Source organism: Myxocyprinus asiaticus, chromosome 24 (genome assembly GCF_019703515.2).
Source record: "Myxocyprinus asiaticus isolate MX2 ecotype Aquarium Trade chromosome 24, UBuf_Myxa_2, whole genome shotgun sequence".
Classification (NCBI taxonomy): Eukaryota; Metazoa; Chordata; class Actinopteri; order Cypriniformes; family Catostomidae; genus Myxocyprinus; species Myxocyprinus asiaticus.
In genome coordinates this window covers 20,889,028-20,908,026 of record NC_059367.1, presented here as the reverse complement: position 1 = coordinate 20,908,026, position 18,999 = coordinate 20,889,028, and the positions used below count along the sequence as shown (strand labels likewise).

Below are 18,999 nucleotides of genomic sequence, written 5' to 3'. Positions count from 1 at the left end.
ACATTAGAGCAAATATTAAGAGATCGGATTGTTTGCGGCATCAATGATGACAGAATTAAAAGAAGACTGCTTGCAGATCCGAATTTAACATTTGGCAATACCTTGAAAATTACCTTGTCAGCAGGGTTGGGAGGGTTATCTTTTAATGTAATCTGTTACAGATTACTTAAAGGGGAAAAAAAAAGTTTTGATTCCAAAAAGAAAACAAAATCTAGTTTTAAAGAAAAGATCAAAACAGATTATACTTCAGTGTGTCTTTTCAATTACTTATTCCTAATTACTATAAGTGTTGAACATGTTACATTTGCCAGAATGTCTCCCTCACCCTGATATTTGAACGGTTCTCAGCAACAATTTATCAAAATCAGATAACTTCTTCATTGAACTTTCTTTCCTAAGAACTTAAAACACATTTTCAATTAATTTGGTATTAATGTGTACAATTTGAATTTGTTAATAATGATCAGGAATGCAAAATCATGAGCGGTGAAAAAGGAGAGAAAGTCATAGCATGTTTTCAATTTTTTCAGTTGATTTTTGTATTGCTGTTGTATTCAAACCTTTTTTTTTTTTTTTCTTAAATGATGATTTTTTAAGTACCGTTCATCTGGGGGAGGGGTCATTTTTTAAGCTTCAAATCATGTCAGTATTGGCAGCTTCTCCCGCCAAATGATGAGGGCCACGGATTTCTTTGAACACTAAGGCTAACTCATTTTAACACATTTTAATATTAACTAATGTTAGCTAACCAAGCTAATGTGATTTCTGTGTGGCTCTTATTACCTTCATATTCTCAGGTCCTTGGATAATGAGAGCATCTTCACAGCTGGAAGGCATAAATTCCACTGAACTTTAATGTTGTTTCACTTTTCTCTTTTAAAGAGCAAATAATGTCGAAATTTCCAAGAAAATAATGCATGTTCTTCCATGGCCATTGCGATGAAGCAGCTGTTTGCCTCGAGAGCAGAGTGCAACAGTAGGAGGTACTCCTGACTCAAGTGAGTCATGAGAGAGAACCCGAAGAGAACGTGCATCTAAACCATCCCTCACTCTAAACAAACAGCTGTCTGTATCACTTTATGTCTGGAAAATTCACTATTTCTTTTGTCAGAAACTAACATTTGTAATCCTTACAGTAATCCCATTTTTATTGTAACTGTAATCTGATTACGACGGTTTTATGTAACTGTAATGGATAATAGTTATCTAAAATTTTTATCCTGATTACCTAACATTGTAGCAAGTAATCCGTTACTCCCCAAGCCTGCTTGACAGTGGAAGCCGCAAATAAAAATGTGAGAGAGTTACATAAGCCCTCTCCCTCTTCATGTCACAGAGTGAAAAGCTCTGCAGCGCCCGTACACAGTAAGAGAGAATACCATGTTAATGCTGACAGTGGACATTGTTATAAATGTAAAGGGACAAACCACACGGCTGCTGAATGCAGATATAAGAGTGAAAAGTGTCATGTGTGCAGGAAAATCGGATGCATCGCGCAAGCTTGCCGTAATGCAAAAACAAAAGATTGGAGTCGGAGATCTGACTTCAAAAGTGACACGGCAGCGGCTTCGCAGCAGGGGCGGATTATGACTAGCAAGGGCCCCGGGGCCAATTTTCTTTTGAAAATTACTGCGTGTGAATATGGAAAATTGTTTGGCAGCTTGAATTTTGAAATATCAGTAAAAATATAAACATTGTTGTTAATTTTACTTGATCAAAATCAGCAAAGATTTCACATAAAAAAGATGAGTGCATTAAAATATGAAGGTAGCTATTTAGGAAATTCTTTTACAAGGTCTTCTACATGGAAACTTTCACCAGGTGGCGTTATAAGATTAAAGAGTTGCTCAAAATTTTTTAATTAGAAACAGGAAGGCAAAAGGGTCCTATAAGAGGGCTGGGGTCCCTCATAGTCACAAGGTCCTGTTGAGGGGGCCTTGTATAAGCTGTGTAGCCCACATATTTAAGTAATGGAGGAAGATGGCCCTAGTTTACTTGGCAGAGGCTGGCTGGCTTTAAAAGGGGCTAAAGCTATGATACATATTACCCGGGCTTTTTACAATACATATATTAAGCCCGAGTCCACCCCCAGATTTTTTCGCCCAAGATCAGTACCCTTTGCAATGTACTCAAAAGTGGATGCAGAAATTAGTAGACTGCTCAGTGAAGGCATAAACACTCCAGTGAAATACTTGGAGTGGGCAGCGCCAGTCGTCCCAATTTTAAAACCAGATGGATCCATTAGACTGTGCGAAGACTATAAGCTCACCGTAAATCAAGTCTCGTCTTTGGAACAATATCCAATACCTCATATAGAAGACCTCTTTGCAGCCTTGACAGGGGCTCGACATTTTAAAAACAAGCCATGCTTACCAACAGATTGTTATGGATGAAGAATCCAAACAGTATCTCACAATCAACACTCACAAAGGGATGTTTACCTATAATCGCCTTCCCTTTGGAGTGGCATCGGCTCCTGCCATGTTCCAAAGGACCATGAAGCTGAAAAACAAGTTTTCAGCTAACGACCCTGCATCAGTGTGGAGTGGCATGGAACAACTCACAAATTACAGGACTCCTACCCCCAACCCTGTAGGGAACCAACAACTGGCTGACGACCTGAATGTGTTTTACTGCAGATTTGAAAGGCCCAATCTCACACCCCACACCCACTCTGACCTTCACTTCACACAAACACCAACACCTCCTGCAAACCCCCTCCTCCCCCCTCCTGCTACTCAACCTGCACTTAAGATATGTGAAGATGATGTGAGCCGCGTCTTTCGGAAACAAAAGACGAGGAAGGCTTCAGGCCCAGATGGCGTCTCACCAGCGTGTCTTCGATCTTGTGCTAACCAGCTGGCCCCCATCTTCACACAGATCTTCAATAGATCACTGGAGCAGTGTGAATTCCCATGCTGCTTCAAACACTCAATCATTATTCCTGTCCCAAAGAAACCAAAAATCACTGGACTTAATGACTACAGACCTGTCGCCCTGACATCTGTGGTCATTAAATCATTTAAGAGACTGGTGTTGGGCCACCTGAAGAACATCACTGGACCCTTTCTAGATCCTCTTCAATTTTCTTATCGAGCAAACAGGTCTGTGGATGATGCAGTCAACATAGTATTGCATCATATCCTGCAACATCTGGACAGACCAGGGACATATGCAAGGATCATTTTTGTGGACTTCAGTTCAACACCATCATCCCAGCTATACTCCAGAATAAATTACACCAACTCTCTGTTCCCATGTCTATCTGTCAGTGGATTACCAGCTTTCTGACGGACAGGCAGTAGCTTGTGAGACAGGGGAAACTCACTTCTAGCATCTGTACAATCAGCACTGGTGCCCCCCAGGGATGTGTGCTCTCCCCACTACTCTTCTCCCTCTACACCAATGACTGCATCGCCAAGGACCCCTCTGTCAAGCTCCTGAAGTTTGCAGAGGACACCACTGTCATCGGCCTCATCCAAGATGACGATGAGTCTGCATACAGAAGGGAGGTTGAACAGCTGGCTGTCTGATGCAGTCAAAACAACCTTGAGCTGAACACGTTCAAAACAGTGGAGATCATTGTGGACTTTAGGAGAAACACCCCAACACTGACCCCCCTCACCATTCTAATCCACCATGCTGTGGCAGCAGTGGAGTCATTTAGGTTCCTGGGCACTACCATCTCACAGGACCTGAAGTGGGAGACCCACATTGACTCCATTGTGAAAAAGGCCCAGCAGAGGTTGTACTCCCTTCCGAGCTGAGGAAATTCAACCTGCCACAGGTGCTGCTGATACAGTTTTACTCAGCAGTCATTGAGTCTGTCCTCTGCACTTCAATAACTGTCTGGTTTGGTTCAGCTACTAAATCAGACATCAGAAGACTACAAAGGACAGTTCGGACTGCTGAGAGGATTATTGGTTAGCCACCCACCTCCTTCAAGAACTATACACTTCCAGAGTGAGGAAAAAGGCTGGAAAAATCACTCTGGACCCCACTCACCCCACCCACTACCTTTTTAAACTGTTGCCTTCTGGCGGACGCTTCAGAGCTCTGAGCACCAGAACCATCAGGCACAGGAATAGTTTTTTCCCTCAGGCTATCCATCTCATGAACAGTTAAATTGCCCATTGAGCAATAACTATGTGCAATACACAGTTTAGTCTTACTTATATTCATCCAACACATCCAATGTCTTCTGCCATTTCATTCCTCTGAAAAAAAAAAAAAAAAAAAAAACATTTGCACTAATAACAGATTGTATTAGATTTGCACTACCCATTTGTATGTGTGTATGTATGTATGTATGTGTCTGTACGTTTGTGTATAATTAGTTTTATTTTTTATTTTTTATTATTATCTATGTCTTGCTGCTGTTTTTGTATTGTTGTACACTGGAAGCTCCTGTCACCAAGACAAATTCCTTGTATGTGTAAGCATACTTGGCAATAAAGCTGATTCTGATTCTGATTCTGAAGGGTTGCTTCAGGGAATTGCACATGTGACAGTCTATCTTGATGATATATTAGTCACTGGTGTAAATGCACTTACAAAACCTGGAAACTGTGCTCACAAGGTTGCAAGATTCTGGATGTGTCTAAAAAGGAACAAATGTGAATTCCTACAAAAACAAGTGCACTACTTGGGTCATATAGTGGATGCCCAAGGTTTACACCCATTAAAAGACAAAGTGAAAGCTCTGGTGGAAGCTCCATGTCCCACAAATGTCACTGAACTAAAGGCTTAATTGGGTTTGTTAAATTACTAGAAGTTTCTACTCAATTTGTCTAGCCTCCCAGCTCCCCTGTACAAACTCTTGAGAAAAGACACTAGATGGATGTGGGAAAAAAGCTCAAATGGATGCCTTTCAAAAATCTAAATAACTTTTACAGCCTGCCGTAGTGTAAGTGCACTACTCCTCGGAGAGAGACCTCATTCTCTCTTGTGATGCCTCTCTGTGTGGTGCAGGTGCTGTGCTTTCACATTATATGGAAGATGGAAGTGAGAAACCACTGTGGTTCATACCTTGTACGTTGACACCTGCAGAACAGGGGTATTCTCAACTGGACAAGGAGGGTTTAGCTGTCATTTTAGGAGTATAAAAATTTCACAAGTACTTATATGGCCATCAGTTTGCTATTTGCACTGACCATAAACCCTTAATCTCCCTTTTTGGTGAAAAGAAACCCATACCTCAAATGGATTCACCTAGAAAAAGATGGGCCTTACTGATGAGTGCCTACGAGTATACCATTGTGTACAAATCAAAAGGGAATCATGCAAATGTGGATGCATTAAGCAGACTAACCATTCCTGAAGAGATGCTGGACAAAACTAAATCAGATCAAGTCTTGATGTTGGACATGTTGGAGTTTGAGCCTGTCAGTGCCACCCAAATTAAGAGCTGGACAGCTAAGGATGTAATACTGTCTCAAGTACGTGAGTATGTGTTGAAGGGATGGCCTACAGATGTTGATCCTCAGCTCAGTCCTTACCACAGAAGAAAACTGGAACTGATTGTGTGTGACGGGTGCATGCTCTGGGGAGCCAGAGTGATCATGCCAAATCAAGGAAGGGCGATACTTCTAAAATTATTACACCAATCTCACTCAGGAATTTCTAAGATGAAAGGACTGGCTCACTCATATTTTTGGTGGTCTGGTATGGACAAGGAAGTTGAAAGGGAGGTGGAACTCTGTGAGGAATGTCTGAAGCGTAGTAAAATGTGCGCAGTAACTTTAAATGTAAGAAGTAATGCAAGAAGTGCAATGCATAGTAATGACCACAAGAGGGACTATTCTGTTCATATGTTTACATTGCTACTTATTCTGGGCATTCAAGTAAGTGAAGTACCATAAAGTGTTTACCTGCTCTTGAGATAAAAAATAAATAAATAAATAAATAAATAAAAACTGTTCTCGAATGACAAGTGTTCCTTAATTGAACCCCCACGATACCACAGTTTTAGCTCAAGTTTCACTGTTACTTTAATGAAGCTTTCCATCTTTTTGGTATGGCAAAAAGTGAGCCAATTAACCTGAATTCACTCTATCTTTTGTTACTCAACTTAAAGGAATGTTTAGATGCATGACAAAAGAAATTAAAAAAGAACATTATAATGAATCATTATCCTGTTCCTCTGCTTAGGCATGGCCCTGTTTAACTTGTTTATATTGTAGTTGTTGCTGCTTTTCAGTTTGATCATTTGGTTAACTCTTATTTCCTTCTGTAAATTTGCTCAGTTGAGGCTGATACATCAATACACAATCCATTTAAAATGATCAACGACATGTCTGAATCTACAAGCACAGCAGCAGGTTACAGAAAAACTATGATAACAAAAAATATATATATGTTAATCAAGGAACATTGTGAAACTTCATCAATTCTGCTTTTTATGACTTGCTGCTGCATTTGTTTCCAAGGTTAAGATGTCCACATCACATGGTCTGTCAATTTCCTGTCCCCATAGGGGACTGGGATGGTGACATGACTTGGATGAACACCTACAGGTTTTCTATAAAGCTTTTATATATAAAGGGTGTCATTTAAACTATGCCAAATGGAGAATATTTTGTCTTATCCTATCTTTCTTTTCTTTCCCTTCCCTTTCTAAACATTTCAGTGGTTGGCTGCAGTACTGCCTGTCTTCAGAGCTCTCTCAATAGGGTTTGGAACCAGTTAAGGGTGGGACAACATAAAGCTCTCTGATCCCATCCCAATCAAATCCAGCAAAATGTAAAACTTAGGTATACAACTGATCTCACCTCACTTTCATTTGGCCTGCTTTCATACAGATATGTTTTGCCTTTCTCTCTCATACCTGTCTTTCTCTCTTGCCTTCCCTCACTAGTCTGGACAGATGCATTCATAGTCCACCCAGCATCTGTACAGTGTAGTGTAATTCAGTTTTGGTGAGGTATTGCTTCCTACACTGACCGTGTCTGCAATATTCCCATAATTCTGGTCTTACAAAAGGTTCATATGCAAAGAAAAAGCATTTTGAATGAAGATGCCTGCTGGCCCTTTTTGAGAAATGGATTAACTTTAGGCTTCTCCTTTGTTGTTATCTTCTTTTGTTGTATTGGTGTTTTGAAACCAACGATGTAACCAAGGACAATTGACCACTTATGTGACAGCTGTCAGACCTGTTTGTTTGACAGCACTTTCTGTAAACTATTGTTTCTGAAAGAGTCCATTGAATTTCATCTGTAAAGCTGCCCATTTTCTCACTTTACTGTCAGCAGCTAGAATCAATAGTCTCACTAGGCTTGTTTTCATTAATAATTCATATAACATCTGATCCTCGTTGTATTGTACTCGCAGATCTATCAGTTATTCCATGTACTCTCTATTAGGACTGGCACTGCCATTATCTCCTTTGAGTATCAGTGTGTATATGTTTGACTAATGCTGTCTAACACAGGACTAATTGTGTCTAGGACTGCCTGCCTGGAGTTTTATGGTGATATATCACACTGTGCCATTAATAGATTTTACAGCCATAGCTGCACCCAACTAATTAGTTTCAAGACTGTGTCCTGCAGCTCATAAACCCACTGCTGTAAATGGAGCCAAAACGTTCGCTTGAAGATTTGGTACTCATTTTTTTATTATTAGAGTCTGAATATCCTCTTGCCTTCTGTGTTGGTGTGTCTCTGTGCATATAATGGTCTCAGTAGTTAAAACAAAGACCTTGAAGGAGACACTGAATGAGAGAGTTGAGCCGAAGGCTTTGAAGGAGCCTGTCAGAAACACTAGAGAATTTTTTGTCAGGAAATTTTATATGATCTGCACCTTTAGTAAACAGGTACTGTAATGTTATAATATTTCATAATAATGCAGATTTGTGTTGGATAATTCCTGTTTTCATTTTTTTTTCTTACATTTTCTTGAACATTTTCTAATGTGTTTTTTATTTTCTGTGTCTTTTCATAGACAAAGACAATGGACTGCCATGAGATTGGGCCTCCAGCCAAAGACCAAATTCAAACAGCTCACACAGACTAGCATGATGCTCATTTACTGCTGCTCTACATTGCCAAGGGCTGCGCAATCTGTCTTATATACACATACATCAGAAAATGACATCACTTAAGTCAACACTCTGGAGTCCAGAAATGTCCATGACTTCACCTAACATAAGCTACATTAGTCACTTTTGGATTTTAGGAATTCAGGCACAAAAGTATTTGGGATTTGTGTAACTGACAACAAGAAATTTCACTTCATGTTTTTGTTTATTTATTCTGACTTTATCTGTTGTAGTTATTTAACTGCAGTCACTGCAATGTTTGAGAAAATGCCAGTCCAATAACAATGTGCATTGTAAGTTTCATACAAATTCTTCACATAGGCTAATGTAACACTACATGACCAAACTTATGTGGACACCCCCTTCCAATTAGCAGGTGGTTAAATGGTTTACTAAGTCCAGACTGGCACTTGACTAGACTGCACAAAGCCCAGACATTATCCCAAATCAACATCTTTAAGATTCATTGGTACGCTGATGGTGAGTAAGGCCCCATTGCCCAACATCAATGCTTGACCTTACCGATGCTTTTGTGTCTAAATGGGAGAAAATCCATGCAGCCATGTTCCAACAGGAAAGCCTTCCCTGAGGAGTCGAAGCTGGTATGTGTGTTTGCGTTACTGTCTTCAGCTTGCTTATTTTGTCTGACCCAGATATATCCAGCAAGACTACAGAAAGCAACAGTGATTATAGTTTACAGCTTCCTTCAGGCAAAATATCTTCCCAGTGAATAGAGCAGTAAAGGGAGTCCCTAGTGAATTGTTGGCTCAGATAACTTTATCTAAATCTTGTCTCTGAAAAAAGCATATCTGTTTATAAAGAAGACATCTGGAATTATGCGTATTGGTCCCTCTAATATAGAGTCTGTTAAAGGTTTTCTCCATTCACCACACAAAGGAAGGTTTTTTTTATTTCAGTGGGTAGAGGTATTACGGTATGCCATATCACACATTGCTCCTGAGAGTGCTGTGATGGACTAAACACTCCTTTCTCTCAAATCCTACACTTCACACTTCACACAGGTAGTTTGCAGCCTTTCCTCTATGACAAGGAGGGTGTTTCAGATAGAAAAATGTGTGTGTGGTTGGGGGGTTCCTGTTTCATGAATCAGCCTAAGTCAGTCAGCTGATGTCTTCAGATTGTAAACTGTTTTCTAATATACTAACACCTAATGAACTAACAACACACGTGCATGTACACAATATCACAATTTCTTGAAATAAACAAAGTGATATTTTTATTTTTTATACATGAATGTGTTTCTCACATCCCTGGCACCCAGGCCCAGATAGAATCTGCTGACTTTATGAATGGCAGGTGTTCAGAAATCTGCTGAACCTTCTGCTGAGTTCTGCAGGTGCCAATCACATGGGAGACTAATGATACCTCACAACTGAACACAGGTACAGTCTGTTTCCTGCTAAATAAATAAATACTGCATAGCTGGTCATCATATGTTGGGCTTTGAATGCTGGTCCATAACATGGGATGCTGTTGTGCTCATGTTCCAACAAGGCTTTTTGACTAGCTTAAAGGAATAGTTAACCCAAAAATGAAAATTCTCTCATTATTTACTCACGCTCATGACATCCCAGATGTGTATGACTTTCTTTCTTCTGCTGAACACAAAGATTTTTAGAAGAATATTTCAGCTCTGTTGGTCGTTACAATGCAAGTGAATGCTCCAAAAAGCACATAATGGCAGTGTAAAAGTAATCCATAAATCTCCAGTGGTTTAATCCATATCTTCAGAAGTGATATGATAGGTGTGATCAATATCTGTGAAAGTGAAAGGAGATTTATAGTAAAAGTGACAGTGGAAATGTATGATTAAAAAAGGACTTATATTGATCTGTTTCACCACTCACTTGCATTGTATGGACCTACAGAGCTGAGAAATTCTTCTAAAAATCTTTGTTTGTGTTCTGCAGTAGAAAGTAAGTCATACACATGGCATGAGGGTGAGAAAATGATGAGAGAATGTTCATTTTTGGGTGAACTTCCTTGTTTAACCAGTATTACCAGAAAAAGTTTTGCTGGTGAACAACACGACTATGCTGATCCTCCACCAGCAAGATAAACCAGCCTAGACCCGCATTGCATTCTGGTAAAGCTGGTTACGGTATATCATTTGTAGTCAATGTTTGGTCAATAAATATTCAAGAGAACACAAGTTCTTTAAGCAAAATTCTATATTTTCCAATTAAATAGTTGAAGCGCACCAAACTTGACACCTCTGCAATTGGTCAACCAAAGTTGTCTCATCATTCATTGACTATCATGAATAAATCAATGACAAATAAACGACGTCCTTTCCCAAATAGCCATATAATAGACCTTATTCAATTTGATTTTTGTGACTGAAATTATTTTTGAGAAATGAAAATGAGGCTGTGTCTGTAGGGGACAGAAGTACAGTGTCTTTAATGGGTTGTACACTGTTTTCAAAGTTGACGAAACAGTGAACATGCATCTTTCCAAAAGATATTTCAAGGGACAAAAGAAAATGCGATTTGTGAAAATTAGATGTGATCTAGTACCTTTATACAGTCAGTGCATGCCATTGAAGAGACTGCACTTCTCTCCCACACAGACAAGTTTTACTGCGGTCAAAAATTATATATGGCGCTATACTCTGTATAAGGTATATCTAACCAGAAATAATAAACCTTCTTGCGGTGAAATTATTCTTTTATATGTGTAATATATCAAAACAATAACATATCATTGGCTAGTTGGCTTCAGAAAGGGACAACAGTACGTTCCACTGTGCGTACGTTTCGTCTCTTTAAAAGGCGTGGCATAATGAAGCGGTTTAGTGTCCATCATGCATAAGCACGAGCTTATTTAACCGTCAGCAATCACTCACAGTAAGCACGAGCGCTGTCCGTTTGAATCGCTCGGCTTTACAGACGTGTACCTCTTCACCGAGCAAAAAGTCTGATGATTTGCATTCTAGCACCTATTTAACTGCATGCTGATCTGAATCTGGATTTTACGCACTGAGCCTTTATATGGACTACGCGCTTTGCAGCACTCTGCGTGTTTTTCCCACGGTATTTGCTCCGTAGATAGTAGTTCGATTTTTAAAATAAGAAAAAATGGCAACGGACGAGCTGTCATCGAAGCTGAGCCGTCGGCTGCAGATCGAGGACGGCGCGCACGAGCCGATGGCCTTGGACGGGGCACACGAAAACGGAGAGCACGAGAAAGCGGCCACGGCCAGCGCGGATTCGGAGCTGGGAGCGAAACTGCAGCGGCGCGGGGAGCTGAACGAGGGCGCCGGTGAACACCACCAGCGCAGCATGAAGGTGTTCAACCCATACACAGAGTTCAAGGAGTTCTCGAGGAAACAGATCAAAGACATGGAGAAGATGTTCAAAGAGTAAGTAGCAGATACCTGCTGTCATTCACAGATGTAAGAGTTGAAGATGTGCATGTCAGCCTAACATCTAGAGACCTTCACCACTCATCAATTTGGCAGCCCATTCAAGCCTGTCTATCTATCTAGCTATCTATCGTTGAAGTCAGAAGTTTACATACACCTTACACTGTAAATCCGAATAAGAACCGAACTGAGGTAATCAGTTACATTTTATAAAGTTAATAAATTCAAAATTTAAGTGGAACTGTGAGGTTTTGATTTTGTACTACTGATGCATGCTAATTTCTCTTAACTTGAAAAATTGAGTAGGCTAACTTTTTTTTTTGCAACATAAATCCATCACTTTATTCACCCAAGTTAATTCTGACTAGTGAATTGCTTAATAATAATAAAGCAGTAAGTGAGATTACATACTTGGTATTGGTCCTCAACCTAAGATCAAGCTCCACTCTTCACCTTAATGGTAACTCCCAAAACTCCAACATAACAGAAACTCTTCTAAATTGCAACATAAAACATTAAACTAAAAATGTATCCCTTTGCGTTCATGTTGCAAAATCACATAAAATAATAATTAATCTTAACATTTACTTTCCCTATCAAGTCCCATGCAAAGCATGCTGGGAACAAGAAATCCCTTTTGGTAAATTGAGTTTACCAAACCAAAATTTGTTTTAGTTCATTAAACTCAAAACAATAAAACAGGTCAGGTTACTTAAAAGGTACATTTATGACAAGCGATTACTAAAGATCAACTGTTGATGATGTAGTGTTGCTGAAATATGACCGTGTTTACTTTTAATTGTTTATATTGTAATACGTTGTAGGTAGGGCTGGGTGTTTTTTCAGATTTTTCAGATTAATTCGAATTTGCATTTTGACACGATTTAAAAAAATTATAATAATGGAGATTTTGCAAAAAATATTGCAAACGTTATAGTTAGTTACATTGTAAATCCACCAAAGGCTGAATAAGGAAGAGAAAAAGAACTCATAGCGCTTGTCTTAATGCCACTCCCGATCTGATCAGCTGCACATTTGTGGTGTGCTTCAACTGAAAGTGACAGGTTAACAACACGGAAAGTGATATAAAAAGGCTTGTTTACGATGAGCAAAATCTGTGCATCACCGGTGATCACCGCGAGGTTAACTTTTTTTTTAGTTTTTTTTTTTTAAATCACCTTTTCTCCCAATGTTGGAATGCCCAATTCCCACGACTTTTGTAGGTCCTCATAGTGGCGCGGTTACTCACCTCAGTCCGGGTGGTGGAGGACAAGTTTCAGTTGCCTCCGCTTTTGAGACTGTCAGTCCGTGCATCTTATCACGTGGCTCGCTGTGCATGACACCGCTGAGGTTCACAACATGTGGAGGCTCATGCTAATCTCCGCGATCCATGCACAATTTACCATGCGCCCCATTGAGAGCAAGAACCACTTAATTGCGACCACGAGGAGGTTACCCCGTGTGACTCTACCCTCCCTAGCAACCGGGCCAACTTGGTTGCTTAAGAGACCTGGCTGGAGTCACTCGGCACACCCTGGATTCGAACTTGCAACTCCAGGGGTGGTAGTCAGCATCAATACTTGGCTGCGTTCCATTTTAAATTTGTATCCCCTACTCTCGCAAACTTCACTCCATCTCATGGACTCACTGCTTACGTTGCGCTAGTGTCCACTACCGGAAGATGTGCAATGGGTTTAACTGGAACTTGTTTTCATCAGACTAGAGGAAATTTCTCCAAAAAGTAAGATCTTTGTCCCCATGTGCACTTGCAAACTGTAGTCTGGCTTTAGTCTGTTTTGAAGCATTGGCTTCTTCCTTGTGGAACAGCCTTTCAGGTTATTTTGAAATAGGACTCGTTTTACTGTGGATATAGATACTTGCCTATCTGTTTCCTCCAGCACCTTCACAAGGTCATTTGCTGTTGTTCTGGGATTGATTTGCACTTTTCACACCAAACTACATTCATCTCTAAGAGACAGAATGCGTCTGCTTCCTGAGTGGTATGGTGGCTGCGTGGTCTCATGGTGTTTATACTTGTGTACTGTTGTTTGTACAGATGAATGTGGTACCTTCAGGCATTTGGAAATTGTTCCCAAGGATGAACCAGACTTTTTTGAGGTCTTGGTTGATTTTCTTTTGATTTTCCCATGATGTCAAGCAAAGAGGTACTGAGTTTGAAGGTGGGCCTTAAAATACATCCACAGGTACACCGCCAATTGACTACAATTAGCCTATCAGAAGCAAATTAACTAATTGCCTAAAGGTTTGACACAATTTTCTGGAATTTTCCAAGCTGCTTAAAGGCACAGTTAACTTAGTGAATACTTCTGACCCAGTGGAATTGTGATGTAGTCAATTAAAAGTGAAATAATCTGTTTGTAAACAAAGTAGATGTCCTAAACGACTTGTCAAAACTATAGTTTGCTAATATGAAATCTGTGGAGTGGTTAAAAAATGAGTTTTAATTACTTCAACCTAAGTGTATGTAAACTTCTGTCTTCAACTGTATCCATCCATCCATCCATCCCCTAGTTTGGTTGAAAATGCCTTAGAATGAGCACTATTCAAATACATAAACATTGTTTATTTAATATGCATTTTAGAATGTCTAATATCCTTTATACATTTCAGTCACATTGAACAGGAACTGTTTGTTTAGGGATATTCTGTGATACAAAAGTTACACTGTTTGCTCTGTTGAGCTGTAAATACCTTGGTCAAACCGCAAGTTATTGTAAATTGGTATATGTCTCATCACTGTCACAACTGCTATGTTGATTGGAACTGCACCCAAGAATTTCACACACCATTGCACTTGTGTATATGGCTGTGTGACAATAAAGTGATTTGATTTTGATTTGAAGTCTTTCACACATCGAAGAAAGGGCCATAACCACAGCCCCACCCAAGCTTGTATCTTTTAATCCACAATGCATACACTATGCTGTACCTTGAACCGTGAGCTGAAAGTCCCTAAGGTCATGGTCAGGTTTCTATAATGCACTCTGTTTCTAACTGATAGGCATGTTGTGCAGTCTATACCTTTTGAAGTGCTTTGTGACTGTTTTGAGGATTTTTTTTATTTTTTGGGGGAAAAAGGTAGATCTGGATGTTTTTCAGAGAGAGGGTGAAACATCAGAAAATGTTGTGGCAACAGGCAAAGAGAGGTTACAATAACAGCATCAAACTCTGAAGTTCAGTTCTACTGTTGCTGGAACAGTCCTGTCTATTTAGACCAGTTGAGTCCTTCAGTAGAGGCCCTCTCACTCCAACAAAAATACTCACTAAAAAAGGCTGAGTGTTCCAAGTAAAATAAGTTTATCTAAATTCAATAACTATTATTCATGTCCCATTTCTTCTTGCTTGTGCAATAGCCTCTATGATATTAATAAGGAAAGCATTTATGTTTCCATAAGAGCTGAAAAGGAGCATTGGAGACTAATGAAGTATACGTCTTCATTTGCCTTTTTTTTTTTTTTTTTTTTTTTAAATGCATATATATATATATATATATATATATATATATATATATATATATATATATATATATATATATATATATATATATATATATATACATACATACACACACATAATAATCATACTAACTATATTACACTACTCTCTCCACACCCCACCCAAGAGCCCTCCAAAAACTCCAAATACCTTCCCCTTTTCCGTATAAACATATCCAAGCCTCCCTGTCTTCCCGATGACACCTCCTCATAAGCTGCCACCCTCCCCACCTCCGTGCACCACTCCGGATATGGGGGCGAACCAGGTGACCTCAAACCCCTCAAAATAACCTGCTTGGCGATCATCACACAGGTCAGAACCCAGTTCTCTATATGGCCATCCCCCACATCAATGACCGCCCCATCACCCAGAACACAAAGTCTAGGGCAAATCGAAACCCGAGTGCCAACCACATCGCACACAAAATTCTGAAACTTCGACCAGAATTTCTGTATCTCGACACACCACCAAAAAACATGGGCCATGTCTCCATCCTCCGACTGGCATCTCCAGTAGGTGGGTGTGTCTTTAAGACCAAGCCTATACAGTCTGGAGGGGGTCCAATAAAATCTATGCAAAATGTTGAATTGTATAAGACGCACCCTTGCATCTCTAGATGCAGACTTAACATTTTTAAGAATCTTAGCCCACACTCCTTCCTCCAATGCCAAGTTGAAATCTTTCTCCCAGACTTTCTTGAGAGAAGTTAAGGCTCCGTCCCCCAGACACTGAATTAACAGGGAGTAATACACTGATGCCTCATGACCTTTTCCAAAAGCTGCAATCACCTCTCCCAAAGCATCTGCCTCCTTAGCGGGGTGTGTGCTATTCCCAAAAATAGTACAAAGCAGGTGGCGCAGTTGTAAATACCTATAAAACTGAGGTCTGGGGATCCCAAAATGTTGGACCAAGTTTTCAAATGATCTCAACACTCCACTTTCATATAGGTCACCGAGTGTAGCAACCCCCCTCACAATCCACTCTGGCCAGCAGAAAGGGGACTTGCCAATACTCAATCTTGGGTTCTGCCATATGCTCGAGGCAACATTTAAATAAGTGTCCAATTTAAACAATCTGGACACTTTAGTCCATACCGAGTGTAAATACGAAATAACGGGGTGTAACTTAACTTTTCCGATTAGTTTGATAGAGATGCTTTGTAATAGAACTGCCTGTTCAATAACAAACCAGGGAGGGGCTCTCTCAGGTGGAAGTGACCAATGAGCCAAATATCTGATATATTTACCATTCCAAATGAAGGACTTCGCTATGTTATCAAATTGCTTGAAATAAGAGAGGGGGACATCTACAGGGAGAGATTGTAGCAGGTAGTTAAATTTTGGAATACAATTCATATTAATAACATTAACCTTCCCAATCATCGCTAAATGTAATGAAGCCCACCTGCCCACATCACTCAAAACCCTTTTTGTTAAACGGTCGAAATTAACACTAACTAAATCAGACAAATTTGCTGGGAATAAAATCCCCAAATACTTAATGCCCTGTTAGGGCCACTGGAAGGAGCCCGGCTGGAAAGCCGTTACTGGACAGTACACTGTCAGAGCCAAAGCTTCGGATTTAGACCAATTGACATTGTATCCTGAGAACTTGGAAAAGGAATTAATAATTCTGTGGAGGCAAGGCATAGATCTAGTAGGTTCAGAGAGAAATAATAAAATATCATCTGCGTAAAGCAGAAGCTTATGCGCCACACCTCCCGCAACCACCCCTGGAAAATCATCCTCCTTTCTTATCGTGGCTGCTAATGGTTCCAGGGCAAGACAGAACAATAATGGGGAAAGAGGGCAACCCTGCCGAGTGCCCCTATCCAGAGTAAAATAATCTGAAATTAATCCATTTGTTTGTACCGCTGTTACAGGGTGTCTATAAAGTAACTTAATCCAACCAATAAATGTACTCCCGAACCCATACATTTCCAAAATCTTAAAAAGATAATCCCATTCTACCATATCAAACGCCTTTTCTGCGTCAAGTGAGATGGCAGCGACCGGAGACTGATCATTCGCTACTGACCACATGATGTTGATGAGACGCCTAATGTTATCAGAAGAGCTGCGGCCCTGAATAAACCCCACCTGATCTATATGTATAAGAGATGCCATAACTTTACTTAATCGGTCAGCCAAAATTTTTGACAATTTTTACATCTTGTTGGATCAGGGAGATTGGACGGTAACTTTTACACTCGCTTGGATCTTTGTCCTTTTTAAAAATCAGACCGATCCGGGCTTGTGGAGGAAGCTTTCTATTCTTTAATGATTCAGTATAAACTTCTATAAAAAGTGGAGCCAGTTCTGTAGCATAGGATCTAAAAAATTCTGCAGCAAAACCATCTGGCCCCAGAGCCTTGCCAGTAGGTAGGGACTTTATTACCTCGTCAAGCTCCTCCAAGTTTATCTCAGAATCAAGAGTGTTTTTTTTGCTCAGTCTTCAGTTTAGGAAGATCTAATGGTTCCACAAAGTTTCTAATATCTTCATCAGTAGATGAAGACGTGGAACTATAAAGATCAAGATAGAACTCTTTAAAGGCATTATTAATATCAGTGGCTGAGGTAAAAATTTCACCACCAGCAGATTTCACTGAGGGAATGATAGAAAGAGACTCTCTCTGCATTATATATCTGGCCAAAAGCTTCCCTGCTTTGTCCCCCAACTCAAAGTATGACTGTCTTGCCCTGAATAACCAAAACTCCACTTTCCGCGACAAAATAGTATTATATCTATATTTCAATCGTGTCAATTCTCTGAGACCATCAGATGACATATGGCGCTTCAGCTCTGCCTCTGCACTTTTAATATTTTCTTCCAACTCCACGAGTTCTTGTGTTTTGGATTTTTTGTTGAATGAGGCATACTGTATGATCCGACCCCTAAGAATCGCCTTAAGTGCCTCCCAAGCCACGCTCACAGAGGATACCGAGGACCAGTTTGTCTCCATATAAATATTGATTTCAGTCTTTAACATTTGTTGGAAATCAGGATTTTGCAAAAGGGATACATTAAGGCGCCAACTATATGATTTATTTTTCTCTATATGTGGCAACACCTCTAAACTCACCAGGGCGTGGTCCGAGACTAAAATGTTTCCAATTGAGCAATCAACAACAGATGAAATAAGGGATCTGGATAAAAAAAAAAAATCTATTCTAGAATAAATCTTATGGACTGATGAAAAAAATGTAGTCTCTTCCAGATGTGTTCAAAAGTCTCCAAATATCTGTAAGACCAAGATTTTTACACATCCTGTGAAGCTTCAATGTTACTCTAGGGGGCTTACACACTTTTGCTTCACTATGATCAAGGAGTCCATCAAAAGATTAAAGTCTCCTCCCAAAATTATATCATGAGGGGTGCCAGCGACTTGCAACATCCCTTCAAGATCTATAAAAAAGCCCTGATCATCAGCATTAGGTGCGTAAATATTAGCCAAAATCAGACTTTGGCCCTGAATTTCTGCTAAAACAATAATGACTCTTCCTAATTTATCATTAAACTGTTTGAGACATTTGAATTGTAAATGTTTATTTACCAATATAATAACTCCCTTGCTCTTACTTGAGCCAACACTAAAGAAAACATGTCCACCCCATATCGTCCCAAATTTTTCAGCTTCTTGCGGGGAAAGATGCGTTTCTTGAAGAAACACTATATCATATTTCTTACGTTTAAAAAAAGAAATAACCTTCCTTTTTATGGGGTGCCCCAACCCATTCACATTCCATGTGGAGAGAGATAGTACACTCATTAACATTTGACATTTTGATATAATAGAAGAAATAAATTGTGTGCCAAAGACAAAATTATGAAGACCACATTTCAACATTAATGCAACAATAAAACCCCGAACTTCCCCCCCCGAACAAAACAATCATAAAAAAGAAAAACGTGCGCATCAACCCCGCGCACGACAGCGTCAATCCCTTTCGGGTGTCAATCCCTTTAAACTCGAGTCCATGTATGCCTACGAGAGCCCCCGCGACAACTTTGCCATCGGATTGCTCAATTTTGCCTCACAAATTTGTAAGGCAAAATT

The 18,999-nt window shown here is 39.8% G+C and overlaps 1 protein-coding gene and 1 pseudogene across 1 annotated transcript in view; both read left to right on the top strand.

The window, feature by feature from the left end:
• The first annotated feature begins 1,970 nt into the window (after positions 1-1,970).
• Positions 1,971-8,013, top strand: LOC127415394 (uncharacterized protein K02A2.6-like; annotated as a pseudogene).
• Positions 8,014-10,885: 2,872 nt separating this feature from the next.
• LOC127414504 (EF-hand domain-containing protein D2-like) overlaps positions 10,886-18,999 on the top strand; it is a 44,453-nt gene continuing 36,339 nt past the window's right edge. The window contains exon 1 of the mRNA XM_051652565.1: positions 10,886-11,423. Within this exon, the coding sequence (XP_051508525.1) occupies positions 11,140-11,423 (284 nt within the window). The 5' untranslated portion in view covers positions 10,886-11,139. The remainder of the gene's footprint in view (positions 11,424-18,999) is intronic.